Below are 17,054 nucleotides of genomic sequence, written 5' to 3' on the forward strand. Positions count from 1 at the left end.
TATGCACAGTTGCTGCAGACACTGTAAAAACCCTTCAGTTCTCATTATAAATATGGTCCACTATGTGTCATTTTATGTAGTTGTGGTTGCTTCCACGCATTTGGACTGTAGATGTGTGTAGCAGGCGGAGCGGTAAGCAATGCTATAACCCCCACTTTTGTCTGCCCTGTCTTCCTCTTTATCTTAATCTATCACTCAGCACTGCTTTCCAGCGAGGGGCCCCAACCCCTGCCTTTACCCCTGACCTTGTCCAAACAGCCTGTCACTCTGGTCTGGCCTTGGCTGAGCGCTTGGCCTCGATCGGCCTGGGTCTGAAGGGGCTAAATGTGGGGCTGGACTGGGTTAGTGCGGCCTGTCTGCAGAGCTGTTCCCCAGGGCACATAAAACTCGCATTAACAAGCTCCTGCTCGCTGGCGCTGACAGCACTATCAATCCGCCTCCTGTGACGATGACCTATGCTCTGGGGCTGACCTCTACTCTGGGGTCGCCGCTCTGGAGATAACCTCTGCTCTAGGGTGACTCGTCAGGGAATAGCGGTGGCCTTGTAATCTGATACGGGAGGGGTTTTATAAACCGCTTTATGGTTTCATATAATTTTATGTAGTTGAACAGGGCGGAGGTTTTTCTATTTTGGGGGGACACTGTCTTGCATTGTTATGAAGACAAAGGAAAGATGGAGATGGTCAGAGATGGAAAAATGTCTAAAACTAATCCTGAAAGAAATTCAGTGCACGACTTTGAAGCTCAAACTTACACGGACTTAAGAAATATTAGCTAATAATTTAATGAATGAATAAAAAGCCTTTGGTATTAAGGGCACCCTCTCTAGGCCCATGTGGTTCGTTGTGTGTGTGTATTTGAATGTGACATTCATGAAGTGTCTCCTTTTCTGTGTGTTCCCACAGGACGCCCTGGTTTAATGGATGGGGTTTTAACTTGCCTCGTGGTCAGTCTCTGCTAGACAAGTGGAACCAGATCCCTGAGGACATAGACATCCTTATGACCCACGGGCCTCCTTTGGGTAAGCTCCATGTATATACGTATGTAAAGGTTACCTCTGACAACTCTGTAATACAAATAAACTGTGGGGGGTCCGGGTAGTCCAGTGGCATAAGGCGCCATCACTGTGACCACTGTGAGGTTCGAGAGCTGGTTCGAATCCCGGTCATGCTGCTGGCCAACGCAGCCAGGGCCCCAAGAGAGCACAATTGACCTTGCTCTCTCCAGGGTGGGTAGATGGCACTTTCTCCATACCTCACTCTAGGGCACTGCTGGCCGGTGCATCAGAGCAGGGTACACTGCGCTTTCCAAGCGAGCTGGTTGCTCTGTGGCAAAAAAAAAGAGGTTTGGTGTCGTTGTTGTTAAGGCTTTAGGTGGAGGACAGGATAGGATTAGGATTGGATTAACATTAGAAATAAAAAATATTATTTATTAAAGGTCCTCTGCATTAAAAAATATCCTTTGCTACTCTCCAGTTTGTCTATTCAATGTACAATAAATAGACAAAAGTATTGGGACACCTACCCATTTATTGTTTCGTCTGAAATCAAGGAGGTTAACTGCTTTTGTTGGAGTAACTCTGGAGTCTCTACTGTCCAGAGAAGGCTTTCTGCTAGATTTTGGAGGTGCATTGTTGTGAGGATTTGATTGTATACAATAAGAAGATTGTTGGTGAGGTCTTCCCCATCTCATTAAAATAGTACTGGATGGAGCTCCACCATCCATCATTCCAGAGAACACAGTTCTTCCACAGCTCAATGCTGGGGGGCTTTATACCCCCCTAGCCCAGGCCTGGCATTAGGCATGGTGCCAAAAGGTGACTGTTGGCAGTACTTCCAAAGGAATCTCAGTCAAGTCACTGTTGGGTGAGAGGTGAACTCTTCATGTTGAGGTGCTTCCTTAAGAGTGTACTTTTTTTATTTTTATTTTTTCTGGTTTAGGGTTCAGAGACTGGGTGCCCAAGGAGCTCCAGAGAGTCGGCTGTGTGGAGCTACTCAACACGGTACAGAGGCGGGTCCGACCCAAGCTCCACGTCTACGGGGGAATTCACGAAGGTGATTTTCTTTTTCTTTTTCTCTCGTGGGAGTGGTTCATCCCCATCTGTGGATGTGGGTACACATGGGTGTGAATCACTGTTTTGGATTTGGTACATCATCACTGCAGTTGTGGTCTCCAGTGACTCTTAAAGTGTCGTTACTGAGCTTGTAAAGTTTAGCATACACTGAAAAAGTGAGTCAGAAGAACCTGAGGAGCCAGAACCGCAGGTTCAGGTCCTGAAGCTGACTGGATATTCCTCGTTGCGGATTGGGGGTTTCTCATACGACCAGCCTGACTGTGGTCCCCTGGGCCAGGCAGCTAACAGTGCTGCTCCGTTGACGCAATGTCAAAACCACAGATCCTTCAGTGTTTTTTATTTAGGATGCCGTTTGCTCTGCTAGACTAGAAAAAACAGCCCTGTTTGAGAACGTTCTGCAGCAGATCCTGAAGTTGTCGCATGTGAACCAGTGGAAAAAGCAGAGCATTTGTTCCCTAGTTTATATGACCCAATCTACACTGTTCCCTTTGTTTGTTTTTTTTTTTTTTTTTTTTTTTTTTTTTTTGCCAGTCCAATAAAAGATTCTTGCGATGGTCCATTTCACGCCTGCTGTTTACCTTTCTTTGCTTAATTTCAGTCTGTTCAAACCTCGCCCCTTCCCCAGCCATTCAGCCTACACTCCTCAAATACGAATAAGGTCCTTGTGTTGACTAGTGGGTGTGTAGGCACTAGTCATTGCGTTCAGCCTGTTGCAGTTAATGACTTAACCTGAAGAGGGCGCTAAATTAAGGTGCTGGCTGGAATACTAGCTAATAGCATAATGATGATAATAATATTAATATTAATAATAATAATGTTCCAGCTCACACTGAGCATTTACCCTTAATCCATGTGTTTTGACAACAGTTTCTTTTTATTATTATTATTATTTTTGTAGTATTATTTATTTAAACAATTGCTCATCACTTAAGCCAATTTCACACCAGACACGCTGTGCTGCACATGTGTCGCGAGGAGCAGCAGTTTCTGTTTTCCCCCATGATCAGAATACAGACTGCAGATGGCTTTATTGTCCCTGTATTGCTGAAATGACCTTTAAGTCAACTACATTGGAGCATGGCTTTTTAAATGAGCTGTTATCAGGCCTCTGCATGTGTTAACGTTGTTGGCTCTTTGGTAAAAAACAAATCAGCTGGCAAACTTGAGCTTGATGAATATAAAAAAGAGCTGTTTGTTGAGCTGTTTATTGGTCTACATTGTACATTTATATGTGCAAGAATACGGTACATATAACACTGCAAATGTGCATCAGTACTGTTTATGCTTATATACTGCTAGATAGATATGCTGCACTCCTTAATTATAGAGCCAAAGTGTACTTCACGCACATTGCTGGTGTGAAAGGCTGCAATGATTTAAATATAGGAGCGTATTGCACACATCGCGGTTACTGCACATGGTGTGAAATGATTTAGAGGAGCTCGGGACTAGGGTTTTATGCTATTGGTGGGGGGTGACATGTAATAAGGCACACAGGCTGCGTCCCAAACATCATGCTACCATCACACTAAATGTTTTGGAAGAAATATGTAAATATATATTGCACTACCTATGGAAGTGCATTCATTACGCAGTATAGTACGTATTGAAGAGTGAACTTAGTATTTAAACTAATAATTAATATTAACTTTTCAGATCATTTTGTTGGAATTTTTCTGTCTTCCTAATTTGTTTATGCTGATTAATAATTTTATTTGTTGATTAATTCACAAATAATTAAATACTCACCCCTCTCTGTCTCTCTCTCTGTAGGGTATGGCCTAATGACTGATGGATATACAACATTCATCAACTCCTCAACTTGTACAGTCAGTTTCCAGCCAACCAACCCGCCAATCATATTCGACCTTCCCAACCCTGGAAGCTCTTGAAATTCCTCTGGAATTTGCCACTTTTTTTCTACTTTACAACTCTTCTTAACTTTAAAGTAATGGTCCTTTTGTACTGCTTGTATTTAAAAAAATGAAAAAAAAAATGAATGCATGGATATGTAATATTTTTAAAGATTTAAAATCATTTAAATAATGATTTTGCTGGAAAAGGAAAAAAAAATTGTGAATTCATATTTATGGTTCATTTTTTTGTATCGGTTGCCTTGTTAAACTTCTTTTAGCTTGTATAAGAAAGTGCATTATAAAGGTACCCCGAGCGGCTCAGCAATACTTGACTGTTTCTGTACTTTGCTGTGCATTCTGCTTCATAAACTCAGCACAGGATCAGTTACCGAAGGCTGTCATTTCAGCGCTGTGCGGTTTTAGAGCTGGAACCAGTATGAAACATTTTAATTTGAGGATTTGCATAGCAGAAATCTCCCGTGACGCCCAAGACTCTACATGAATTGAATATATATTTATTGTGCAATCAAACATGTTGCTTTTAACCTGTCAGAAGAATGCATCTTGTTTGTAAAGCAAGCCCTGCACCCCCCTCGGAAATGTTTATTCCCACTGTATATTTGGAGGAGAAATGGATGGAGGTGACAAGGTACTTTATGAGGCACAGGTGATTTAGGATTATGGACTTTACGTTTGAATGGAACAGGGTTTTTTTTTTTATTATTATTATTTTGCATTTTATTTCTGTGTTGCTTGTAATGCGTCATAGCAGTGCAGTGGGTGTGGCATTTTCATTCAGATCAGACATTCAGTAAGATCAGACTTCGGTAATGAAGTCCCTCTTGCACTCATAAAAAAAATAAACTGTGCTACAAAGAGGTCCTTTGACTTTTCAATAGAAGAACTACAGTATATGTCCAAATGTTTGGGAACAGTGAAACCGTGTACCCTGGAATGATGGTGGTGCTCCATCCAATGCTTTTCCTATGAGGTGTGGTGGGGGATCATCTAACATCCTGACCTCGCTAATGCTTTTGTTGCTAAGTGCAATCAAATCCTCACAGCAGTGCCCCTCAAATCTAGTAGAAAGCCTTCTTCCCTGGGCAGTAGAGACGGGTACTCCAACAAAAGCAGAATAAGCTCTTTTTAATAGACTTAAATTTCAGCAGAAATAATGAATGAGCAGGCGTCCCAATACTTTTGTCCATATTGTTTTTGTTGGTAGTTTGATTCCATGATCGTTTTAAACCTTTTAAAAGTTGAAAGAAGTTCATGTAAAGGTTGTTTTTGCCAGTTTTAATACATCCACACGTTCTCTTCTACAAAATTGGTTCTGTATGAAACCGAAAAGGATTCTTCTACGGCATCACTCGCAGAACCTTTTGCAGCACTTTTATTTATGAGAGTGTGGAACACCACAGTTTCCTATCGAGCCAAACCCATGTGTTAATTTGACCACGAGACAAGAGAGAGATTGATGGACCAGTTATGTGGATATGATTTCATTTCCCTAAATCCAATTTGGTGGACTTTAGTTTGGGTCGTAATTAATGTGTTTGTTGTATTTTGCACTGTTTGGAGCTGCAGTCTTGCGAGCGCGCACAGAAAAAGCTATTAAATTGCCATGAGATCATTGGTGCCATTGTAAATGCTTTGTTTCCATGTTCATGACTTTTTTTTTTTATTCATTGTGTCATTTAGCCAACTTTATATGCAAATAAAACTGCAAGATTTTTATTCTGTGGCTCTGATTATTTTTTTATTTCTTTATATCTCTCTTATTTAAGGCACACTATATGCCCAGATGTTTGTGGCCACCTCTCCTAAAGTGCACGCAAACACACAGCTGTCTAGTCCCTATAGAGACGTGCCGCCAATAGAATAGGACTCTCTGGAGCAGATAAGCAAACATGAATCTATTGGCACCATGCTGCCTAATGCCAAGCGTGGGCTAGAGGGGTATGAAGCCCCCCAGCATTGAGGAGCTGTGGAGCAGTGAAAGAACTGTGTTCTCTGGAATGATGGATGGTGGAGCTCCATCCAGTGCTATTGGGATGAGGTGGGGTGGTGATCAACCAACATTCTGACCTCAGTAACGCTCTTGTTGCTGAATGCAATCATATTTTCACAGCAATGTTTCAGAATCTAGTAGTCAGTTTTCTTCCCTAAAAATTAGAGACAGTTACTCCAACAAAAGCAGGATCAACTTTTTTTTTTTTTCAGAGGAAGCAGTGAATGAGCAAGTGTCCCAATACTTCTGGCCATATAGTATAGCAGAGACAATATTTACTGATTAGTTTAGGTGATTCTTTAAAGTATGAATAATAATCAAAAAAATGAGTCAAAAAATGCTCAGATGTTGTTTTACCTGATTTACAACCCTGTTACATTGCCTCAGTTTTTATACTGTAACCAAAATGCTGCTATTCTAATTATCCCTGAGTCCAACCAGATGTCCTCTGCTGCTGCTGCTGCTGTCCTCTCACTGTGTTCTCTCAGCGCGATGTGCTGTTAGCAAGCTGAAAAGATGGAAGCTGGTTAGCTTTTAGCCTTGCCCCAACTCACATCCTCTGGAGTTGCTCACCAGTGAATCACACCAGTTACAAATATTAGCCACTGCTTTTCCTTCTGATGTCAGTTTAGGTCCAGTGTGTTCTCATGGGCACGGACAATCAAAAAAAAGAGATGGTCAAATCTAGGGATGGCTATCTTTAGCTTTGAGCCTAGCAAGTATCCCTCTCTGCTTCCCCAGCTTCCGCTGTGGACATTTGCACAGGAAACCCCGCGGTCCTGAGGCCTGGTTCCTGTAGCAACCCATATTCCCATACCTAGTAGAGCCTGGAGGTGATGGTCTGCTCTCTAGTATCAACATCACCTCATTCTCCTAAAGTGGCCATTGCATTTTATCGCTTTACCAGTGAATATGTTTATTTATATAATGTGAAAAGTAAAACTGTGATGTAACAGTTTTGGGTTTTTGGAATCGGCCCGTTTTCCAGCTTCTGCTGGAGGTTCTTTTGAAGGAGGAACAGCAGTGTTTGAGGTTCACGGTTTGTCTCTTCCATCTACTGAACTCCATTCTATCCCCTATGAAACCATGTGTGAAACCATATGCGGGACAAAGATCAGTACATATTGCAACCTGTTTCTTGCCAAACGCAGCACCTTCCTCCTCTGTGGATGAAGACATTTGAGGACGTTTTGTCAGTGCCGGCGTTTAGTGCCAGCTCGGATTGATCAAGTCCATTAATTACCCAGTTGCTGTCAGTGGCTGGAATTAATCGGCCCTGTTGACAGGGACAGCCGTAACCCCATGTTCTCCTGCCAGCTGCTATTGATTGTGGAAATTTGTCAGCGCAGGACTGTCATGGTCGAGGCGGCGGGGGCCATGACCCCATGTGTCCATGGTGACGGGAGGAGCACAGGGACACATGGAGCTGCTCAATCACACACTGCGACGAAGCACTGTTCAGCTATCCACTGTTCATACAGGAGTGGGAAAAGCAACTGCCGGTGGAGGCCTGCTTTCTGCAGAAGATGTGGCTGAGAGCTCGTATCTGAAAGGACAGAAGACCTCACATATCTTAAATAATAAAAAAAAAGAATTTTCCATGAACAGTTTAATACTCTAGCAATTCTCAACCTCAGTCCTTTTAGACTGCATCTATAGCCTGTGGTCAGTTCCTACAGACGATAAAATCTGGGAAGGAAACCCATCCGTAATAGAGACGAATGGGCTGCTGTGTTGTAGGGGCTTCAGGATAGTGGGCCATGGCCACAGAATGCCTTTCTGTGCCATTCACCATTCACAATGACCAAACTACCTACACCATGTGTGCTCGGCTGTCCCTACCAACTGGCCGATTTCTGGCCCTGTATGACTTTTCCATGAGCCATACATAGTGGACCAAAGACAATGGCCACTCCACAATCTGCACAATTTGCTTTGCAGGCTATGTATTTATAGCAAGGCTGTAGTAATGAGCTGAAAATTGGTGGTGCGAGGGGTGGCGGGGGGGGGGGGGGGACTCTTTATTATTATAAGGGATGTATAGTCACACTATCTTGGCCAAAGATATTGGCACCCCTGCAGGAATGCACCACTTCAGCCTCATTGTCGCATTTTTAACCGCATTTGTAATCACAAAAAAGTAGTCATATCTGTAGTCATATAAGTCATATCTGGTATCTTTCTAGATATGGAGTGGACATAATTATTGGCACCTTTTAAAAACTGCAAGATATAACTGGTTTGAGACTTGGATGAGTTTAGTGGACTAAGGCGTTGCCACTATGACAGAGGATCACTGGTTCAAATCCCGGGTCCAGAGAGAGCACAAGCCATCAGCAGCCGGAGTCAGAGAGAGCACAAGCCATCAGCAGCCGGAGCCAGAGAGAGCACAAGCCATCGGCAGCCGGAGTCAGAGAGAGCACAAGCCATCAGCAGCCAGAATCAGAGAGAGCACAAGCCATCAGCAGCTGGAGTCAGAGAGAGCACAAGCCATCAGCAGCCAGAATCAGAGAGAGCACAAGCCATCAGCAGCTGGAGTCAGAGAGAGCACAAGCCATCAGCAGCCAGAGTCAGAGAGAGCACAATTGGCCATGCTCTCTCAAGGGTGGGTTGATGGCACTTCCTCCCCAATTCACTCCTAGTATGATGTTGGTCAGCACAGGTGTCTGTTAGCTGACCAATAAGCAATGTGGCTGCAATACATCAGCTTTCCAGCCTTGATATCTCTGACCATCTTGATAGTTACTATGGACATTGGCCTCCCTATTTTATGCTTTGCCATAATTGTCTTATTATGTTTTTCTATACTGGAGGCATGGTCCGAACTAGCAAAATATTACATTGCCTACTCGCAATCATGGTCATACTCTAGATCTGGTCTGCTCTACTGGTGTCACAATACATCAGCTCTCCAGCCCTGACCTTGATATCTCTAAACATCTGACAGTTACCATGGACACTGACGTCCCTATTCCCATCTCAAAAGATAAACACAAAATATCCTTCGGGAATCTCAAAACTATTCTTCCCCACCCTAAAAGACTCCTTAGACCACCTTCAACAATATGAAGATGCTCCCACCACAGCCTGGTCCATCTACTACTCAGAGCTTATACATTCTAGCTCTTCCAGTCCCAAGGCTCTCTCCTCCACTATCAATGCTATAAAACTTCTCAGACTTAATCCATCACAGTCGACAAGTGCAACTCCTTCCTTGTATTTTTTCAAGTTGGTACCATCTACAGTACTCTGACCACGTCCCCCACCCTCTCTACCCTCCCAAATTACCATTCAGCCTCTGGCTCAGCTCTCCCGTGTCTCCAATGAAGCTGTCTGAGATCATGATAGGAAGGAGAAGCTCCACTTCTGCTGTGTTCTCGAACCTGTCCCCTCTAAACTTGTCAAGGACTGTTTCCCAGATATCTCCTCACTCATCGCAGAGATCTTCAACTCCCCCTTCAGCTCTGGTTTGGTTCCCCAAGCACTCAAACTGGCTGCTGTCACCCTCATTTTTTTTTAATGGACTCTATCCTGACATCATGAGTAATTTTTATCTTTCCATTTTCTGTCAAAAATATTGGAACGTGTTGTCACCTCCCAACTCAAAGTCCACCTTATCTCCAATAATATCATAGAAAGGACTTTGAAATAAAAGTAAAATGCATGCGCCATTTGTTATGTCCAGACGAAGGCCTGAGCAGGCACATTTTTATACCTCGCCACGTCTTAATAAAGGCGTTTTATACTTGTGTGCTCGGGACTTTTTAGCTCTGGGACAGAATTTCTACTTTCATTTGGATGCTCATCCCAGTTTGAGATTGTTGGATTGTTATTTCTGTGCCTGAGAAAGAAGAAAAGGTAAATTTACTCAGAACTGTGTTTTTATGCAATGTAGCTTCACAGCTCTAGACCGGCCCTACGGTCTAACTGCTCCACTGTTAAAAGCCTCCCAGTCTGGGAATGTCATGTCATCCGAGGGGGGTTTCTAACCTACATATGGGCCTTAAACAGTAAAGTAACTGTAGGGGGGAAGGAATACAGACTAAACATCTTATTTAGTCTGTAAACAAAAAGTATTTAATCAGTTTCAGCTGCAGCTCATTTACTAATGCTTTTGAGGGTCACCTCAGTATGTAGTGTTGACCAAACTGAGTTAGGAGAATCTTTGCTAAACTAAAAAAAACCTCTCTGTAATCAGTGTACAGTTTAATTTTTATTGTATTTATTTATTTTTACAGTATACTGCAACATACAGCCTTTGTCTGCTCCTCTGGCCATAAACGCACAGTAATCTGACTGGCCGTAGGATGAACTAGCCCATGCTGTGGGGATTTAGGGTGGGACGTTCAGGTGCAGAATGGGGACACGCAGTAGGAGGGTAGAAGGAACAGTGGAGAGGACAGAAGACACTCACTAAAAGCCTCAACATTTGATTAGAATCTAAAAAAATAAATTAATTATGCTTTTTAAAATGATTTTGATTGCTTATGAGATTTATTCATTCATTTTCTTTATATTTCAAAATAACAATATTATAACAAAGTACATTAAAATACAAAACAAACTTCCCAATCTTTACTTATCTCTCATAGAGGGTTAAATTAAGTTATATGGTCATTATTTGAAGTGATTTAGTGATCCCAGAAATTCCTACATTAGTACATTAGCTAACTAACTTTACCTCACAGCTTTCCTCAACACTTTTGCATCTCTGAGATAGATAACTAGCTAAATGCCTTTAAATAGTATTCGTTTAGACAAGTAATAGGTCAATGTTGCAAGTAATTAATCATAAATTTGACCTAAAGTTATATAAAGATATCATAAAACTAGCTGTAACGTTAGCTGAGAAGCTAGCTAGCTTTTGGCTGCCTTGATGAAATTTAAAGTTACCAAATGTACTTTATGTTATAAAGCACTACTTGTTCTCAGAAATGTTAAATTATATATATATAAATTAATTTTGTACACGTGAAGGCCGTAGCCAGCCAAGTCCTCTACTAGCTAGCCTGCTAGCTACGTCTCTGTAAAATTTAGCTAGCTAGCTAACAGGCTATGTGATTCTAACTTAATTAGTCAAATAAATAACTAAAATATGTCAGCATGTATAGTAAACTGTTGCTAATAAGCAATAAGTAATTTAAATGTAAAGTAGATTTAATAATTAATAATTTAATAATCTACTTCCTGTCATGTAGTGCTAGCTGCTGATAGCCAGCTTAACTGTGTAGCTAGCAGGCTAGTGCTTTATTAAGGTGCAAATGAGCCACACACCCTCGGTTTGTGTGTGTGTGTGTGTGTGTGTGTGTGTGTGTGTGTGTGTGTGCTTTCTCTGTCAATTTTTCTCAGGTGAGCTGTCTCTAAATACATAATCAGATATGTGAATTTTTTTTTGCTATTAATATATTACAAATAATAATAATAATAATAATAATAATAATATATTAAAAATATTTATTATTTTGTTTCATATTAATAAAAAGTTTAATTCTAACATGTTGACCATGCACATTTCTCTGTAAACAAGCTTTTGTTGGACTTTCAGGGGCCAAAAATATCCCGGCCCAACACTGGAAAACCTTCCATGGTCTATAAGTGGATCTTGGCCGGCTGACCTGCTGACAGTACCCCAGCCCTGGCTGGAGGAAAGGGCACCCTCACTGCCTGTGTGCCTTCATGAGCCACAGTGTTACCCCAGGAGCAGCAAGGTAAGACAAAACAGCAGTGTTGTACTTAACCTCCTGAGACCCAGACTTTTGCTTGGGGTGCATTTTTAATTTCTCCTTGCTATTTGAGTTTTTGCTTATATATATATAGAGTGTGCTTATATGAGGTCAAAGTTTTAAAAAATGAAGTATCATGGTGCAGAGAAGCAGAAAGGTAATGTCCCCATATGAGGACACAGGGTCTCAAGAGGTTAACTTACACATTTTGGTGTTGAATGTCTTATATATTGTACCTTAGCTAATAAACGCACCAAATAGATAAATTGGTAATAAGACAGTTGTATGGCTCCTCATAGCTATATAGGATACCACTCAAAGTGCATCACAACATAAAGGTAATACACCATAATAAGCAATAAAACAGCAGGACAAGAGAAAAGCACTGTTGTTTTTAATCAACAGAGAAAATTAAAGTACATTTCACCCCTTGTTGGTTACATACATGAGCATAGCCTACATAATGGACAAATTCCACACATTCATATGTGCTAAAGAAAAATGTGGAGATCATGTGACCAGCTCCCTTTTATATATTCAAAGGAACATGTGTACAGTAGATCACCACACCCTGTGTATGTGCCTCCACCTAGTGGTGTAAAAAAGCTGTAACAGTTTTATTACAAGTTACCTGATCAGATTTAAAGCAAGAACTCTCATAACTAATAATTTTCACAATATAATCGCATAGTGATTCATACATTCATAATTAAAACAATCATATGCAATCCCAGTTTAGTCTGGTGTTACTGTTTGGGAGGCACATTTACAAGATGGGTCAGGACCGTGTACTGCCTTAAAAGGTCCAACCAAATTAAGCATTAAAAAACAACAGAAATACAAAATAAACAAATAAAAAAAAAAACAGATACAACCCCATCACCTGTCACCCTTAAAAGCCACCCATGTTTAAGTAGAAATATTTTTGTAAAAGAAATAATAATTATAAAAATGCAACAATAAAATTCACACCAAAAACAATACTACTGCTACTACAACTACAACTACTACTCTTACTACAACTACAACTTCTACCACTACTCTTACTACAACTACTACACTACAGCTACTACCACTATGACTACTACTACTACAACCACACCTACTAACAATAATAATAATAACTATTATTATTATTATTATTATTAATAATATTATTATTATTTCTTACAAATACATTTTTTATTATTCTTTTCAAGTTAATTGTACACACAGAATTAACTTGATTTTTTGTTAATTAAATATATACTTCTTTATGCATTTTGAATATTTTTTAAATATATTGTTTAAATTATTAGTTATGTAAAAATGGTAAAAATATATATTTTTTACTTTTACACTTTTGCGATGGCTCACCTTTATGATTTTATATATGATATATATATGATTTTTTTAAAAAAATTTTTATCAGACTGTTTTTGTATTTATCAGACTGTCATGATGAATGGACCAATAGGAATGCGCCAAACTGACTTGGAATTAAAAAAAAAAAATGACTTCCCTTAAAAGTTTAGAAGATTTTTTCCTGCTCCTGTTAAGTTGCTGTTTTGAAGATACAAGGTTTTTGCGTTCCAGTGCTAAAATGTTTATAAAGTGGCGTACAGACTATTAATAAGTCACAAATCATTAAAAACATGTAACACAAATGTGACTAAGGTTATCTAATATTATGTGTATGTCTAGATCTGCATCTGTCCACCTCACATATCCCATCAGTAGCTGTTATAGGTGTAATATAGGGGTAATAACATAAAAGCTTGTTCGAGCTCTGGACATTGCAGTCAGTACAAGACTGGGTGTAATTGAAGACGGCTGATTATGAACCAGGATCACAATATTCCTTTCCAAACTAAAGAATCTGTGTAAACTGTCCAGCACTACTACATCAGAACCGTTATCTTTCACTTTACCGTGTGGAAAAGACAGTTGCATACGTCTTAAAGAGGTCAGGTCAGGGTGTGACTGAGCTACGAAGAGGACAGCAATATCTCGGGGTGAGCTCCCGGATTGTAAAAGCTCCTCTACCTTTTCAATAATCTGTGAACACCCACAGTGGGACTGTGTATGTGACATGCATTGTAGATATTTCCGAATTCTACATTTTAGTTTATTTTTGATTTCAGCAAATACCTGATAGACTTTTCTTGGAAGAGATCTACCATCATCTACCATCATTGACTGAACATCAGACAATGCTTCCCATGCCTGCAAGTCAAATCTTGCCCTGCAGATGGAGAGGATGTTCCCAGGTTCACAAAGGTAAGGGTTTATGACCTCTTTCATTTTCATTTTATGTTCTGTGAGGTGAGGCTGAGGACCACCGTATCTAATGAACACAGCCAAGCTCCTATCTTACTGACGTCCATAGTGTAGCTCTTAGGATACTGGAGAGAACTAACAGCCGTGTTGTTGGACACGACTCCTTTCTCATAGCAGAATAAATAAGGAATCACACAAATTCTACCTGTATATTTTCCTATATTCACCAACTTCTGTTTGAGGGTAAATGCTGTTTCTATGGCATATGTCCATAACTCAGCATTTTCATTCGGCACAACAGAGAAGAGTCGTGGATATTCCCCATGACTTATCCACAGGATCTCCGCAATGACGGCTTTGTTTCTTGGTTGGTTCAAGTCCAGAGCCCAGCTTCGTGACACAATCAGAAGTCCAGACTTCATCAGGTTATGCAGAATTGTCTGGTTTGGCAAATTCCTAAGCAGCTCACTGCAGATCATAGTTGGTCCAATGAGTATGGGCTCTGTAAAGAATAGAAAAACAAGCACAACCAAACGAAAAACCTATTAATTACACTTTCATATGGATGATGTACATTGGCAAGCAGAAGTTTGGGCACCTGGTTAAAATATCTGCTACCGTAAATAGCTAAACAAATGAAATATTTTCAAAAAGCACCAAGCTAAAGATTATTTAAGCAAGATTACATATTTACAGTTTCTAAATAACAGAAAACAAGGAGCTGTTGTTTAAAGCAATTCTGCACCCTATTTTCTCCAAAGGTCATATTCGATGCTGCTGCACTGCACAGTAGAACAGTGCGCCACTCCAGAAGGTAAATCCTCCTGAAGGTATTCTGCAGTTAAACAGGTTCCGACCTTTCTAGCAGTTTTCACTGAAGGTTTCCTGTTACCTTCCATTTCATTATTACATTAAAAACTGATAAAACAGCAACCTGAAAACACTTGTGAATATTGGTAACTTATATTATTTTCTTATAAATAACAGGGTTGACAGTGTGTAAACAGAGTTGACAGTAATAACAAAAAAAGATATAAATAATTAAAAAACGAATATATATAAAATATTTTTAAAAGATCAAAGCTGAGCAGTTGTAATTGTAATTGTAATTAGCCCATTATATTATATATATGAGAGCCCATTTCATTTCCAAGGTCCTTCTTTTCTTGGTTTCACTCTAAAATTGTGAAAACAATAATACACTAATTTTGTTTAAAAATTGAAAATCATGTTTTATCTTTAACTTCTTCTTGTACTCTTAACTGTTCACAGTTACACAAATTTTAACCAGGAGTGCCTAGTTATAGTGGTTTTATAAATTGTAAAGGTTTCTATATAGAATTATTGCCTTTACTAATTGAAGAACTCCTCTTTTAAATGTAGTTTCAAATGAGCAGAATGTTTTTTTTGTTCATTCTACAAGTGAAATTAATTTTGTATGATTTATGAATTGAGTTTAATGTAACAAAGCTGCCCCTGTTTTCTGTGTGGATTACATGGGCAGAGTCTTACCTGGACTGATTCTGGGCAAAGTCAGACACTGATGTTGCAGATTCAATGTAGATGCAACCAGTTGGCCACCTGTAGAAAAACATCATTCCTTTAATTCCTTTCAGGCTTATTATTCGTGTGTATTCATTTAAACCTTACAATTAAGATAAGATATGATAAGATAAGATAATCCTTTGTTAGTCCCACAGTGGGGAAAGGGTTAGCAAAACATAGATAAATTACCAATATATACAATATATTCAATATAAATAATAGAAGTAAAAAAACAGAAAAAAAACTATATTATTTACAGATTATTTACAGATCATTACAAATTAAACCTTAATTACATATGGGGGGGGGGGGGATTGCACATTAGATTTTTACATTGAGGGACCTCTATTCCCTGAACATGTGTGTGTAGTTTAAGTGTGGGTATATGTGGTCCGCTGGGAGCATTGCTGATTGTAGAGTCTGTAAGGACTATATACAGAGTCTGTAAGGACTATATACGACTAAACGACTAAACTTACTGAAGGTCCTTGTAGTTTAAGAAGTTAATATTAATTTCTCTTTGTGCAATTAATAATAATAAATAATACCTGAGGGCTGCAGCTGCATCTTCTCAAACCAGTCGCTACATTGGAGTTGAGATACTTCTCCATCTCCATCAATCTCCCAGCTCTCTGGACCTTTCTCGAATACAGCACAGCAGAACCGTGGTATTTTTATTGCAATGAGGTACGCTGGGACCTCTGGTGCTGATGTGACTTGAATGACTTTAACTTCTGGAGACCAGCTGTTCTGTGAAGTGCAGCTGTTCAAGTGAACAGCTCGCCCCCGTGCTTCATCACATATTTCTTGAATCTTTTCCTTCAGTTCAGAAAGGGTCATACCCTGGCCACAGCCCAGCACAGTTTTGGATATGTCATCTATGCCAGCGTAGTAGAAGCCTCCTCTGGTGTTTGCGAAGGCGGAGAAGTATCGTGGGAGATGTTCACGGAGTCTTTGTAGCAGTTTGTTTACACTGCTAAAACTTTTCATCTCAACGTTCTCATTTTCACCAAAGTCTAAACTTTGATTCAGACATACGGGAAGTTTCTCTTCATACAACTGACAGGCTTTGCCATTTAAACACTCATCACCAGTGTCCTGTTCCTGCGTCTGTCTCCTTAAGAAGTGGAACATTACTTCCTCAGGTGCTATGTAGTGGACAGATGTTCCAGATCTCTTTAGAAGGCCGCTGCTCAGAGTGGCCAGTCCTGCTCGTCTCCCAGTTGAATGATGTGACGCAACAAAAAAACGCAGATAGTTTTGATGCTGTTTGATCGTAACAACATCTTGTAATGGCACAGGATTAACCAATGTATTTAGTCCGTCTTCTATATCTTTACCAAGAGCATCTTTGTCATAACTGTAGTGCTCATTTACTTCTTCAGCAGAGAGGATCCCCCCGCCAGAGTTTAGAAGGGCACAGATAATTGCCAGTAAGGTTTGTCTCTCATCTGTCCGTCTCTCCTTACACATTCTATTCCTTGCCGCCTCCCCAAATGTTATTTTCGTCATCCGAAGCACTTGATCTGGATATCCTTCTTCTTTTTTCAGCTTTTTGTGTTTCATCCTGCTAGACAAAATAAAGT

At 40.0% G+C, this 17,054-nt stretch overlaps 3 protein-coding genes across 4 annotated transcripts in view; 1 reads left to right on the forward strand and 2 right to left on the reverse strand.

Annotated features, from left to right (window-relative positions):
• Positions 1-5,667, forward strand: part of mpped2 (metallophosphoesterase domain containing 2b) — a 35,997-nt gene extending 30,330 nt beyond the window's left edge. For both annotated transcript variants that reach the window (XM_072663230.1, XM_072663229.1), the window contains exons 5-7: positions 906-1,021; positions 1,941-2,054; positions 3,848-5,667. In XM_072663230.1, coding sequence (XP_072519331.1) covers positions 906-1,021; positions 1,941-2,054; positions 3,848-3,966 — 349 coding nt within the window. In that variant the 3' untranslated portion in view covers positions 3,967-5,667. The remainder of the gene's footprint in view (positions 1-905; positions 1,022-1,940; positions 2,055-3,847) is intronic.
• Positions 1-17,054, reverse strand: part of prmt7 (protein arginine methyltransferase 7) — a 522,441-nt gene that overhangs the window by 287,409 nt on the left and 217,978 nt on the right. The gene's annotated exons all lie outside the window — the stretch shown is intronic.
• Positions 9,213-16,602, reverse strand: LOC140541527 (ribonuclease SLFN12-like). Its single transcript, XM_072664197.1, has 2 exons — positions 16,017-16,602; positions 9,213-9,349 (listed from the first exon to the last, which is right to left on the reverse strand). Exons 1-2 carry the CDS (start codon positions 16,600-16,602, stop codon positions 9,213-9,215), a joined length of 723 nt encoding a protein of 240 aa, XP_072520298.1.

The sequence above is a fragment of the Salminus brasiliensis genome, chromosome 19 (genome assembly GCF_030463535.1).
Source record: "Salminus brasiliensis chromosome 19, fSalBra1.hap2, whole genome shotgun sequence".
NCBI classification, from domain to species: domain Eukaryota; kingdom Metazoa; phylum Chordata; class Actinopteri; order Characiformes; family Bryconidae; genus Salminus; species Salminus brasiliensis.

Bases quoted from the DNA above. Each gene is read 5' to 3' on its own strand.
- LOC140541527 (XM_072664197.1), bottom strand. From the start codon at position 16,602: ATGTTCCACTTCTTAAGGAGACAGACGCAGGAACAGGACACTGGTGAT. The intron at 9,350-16,016 runs GTATTATTTATT...TCTGGGAAACAG, and splicing joins GATGCAGCTGCAGCCCTCAG to TCCTTGACAAGTTTAGAGGG.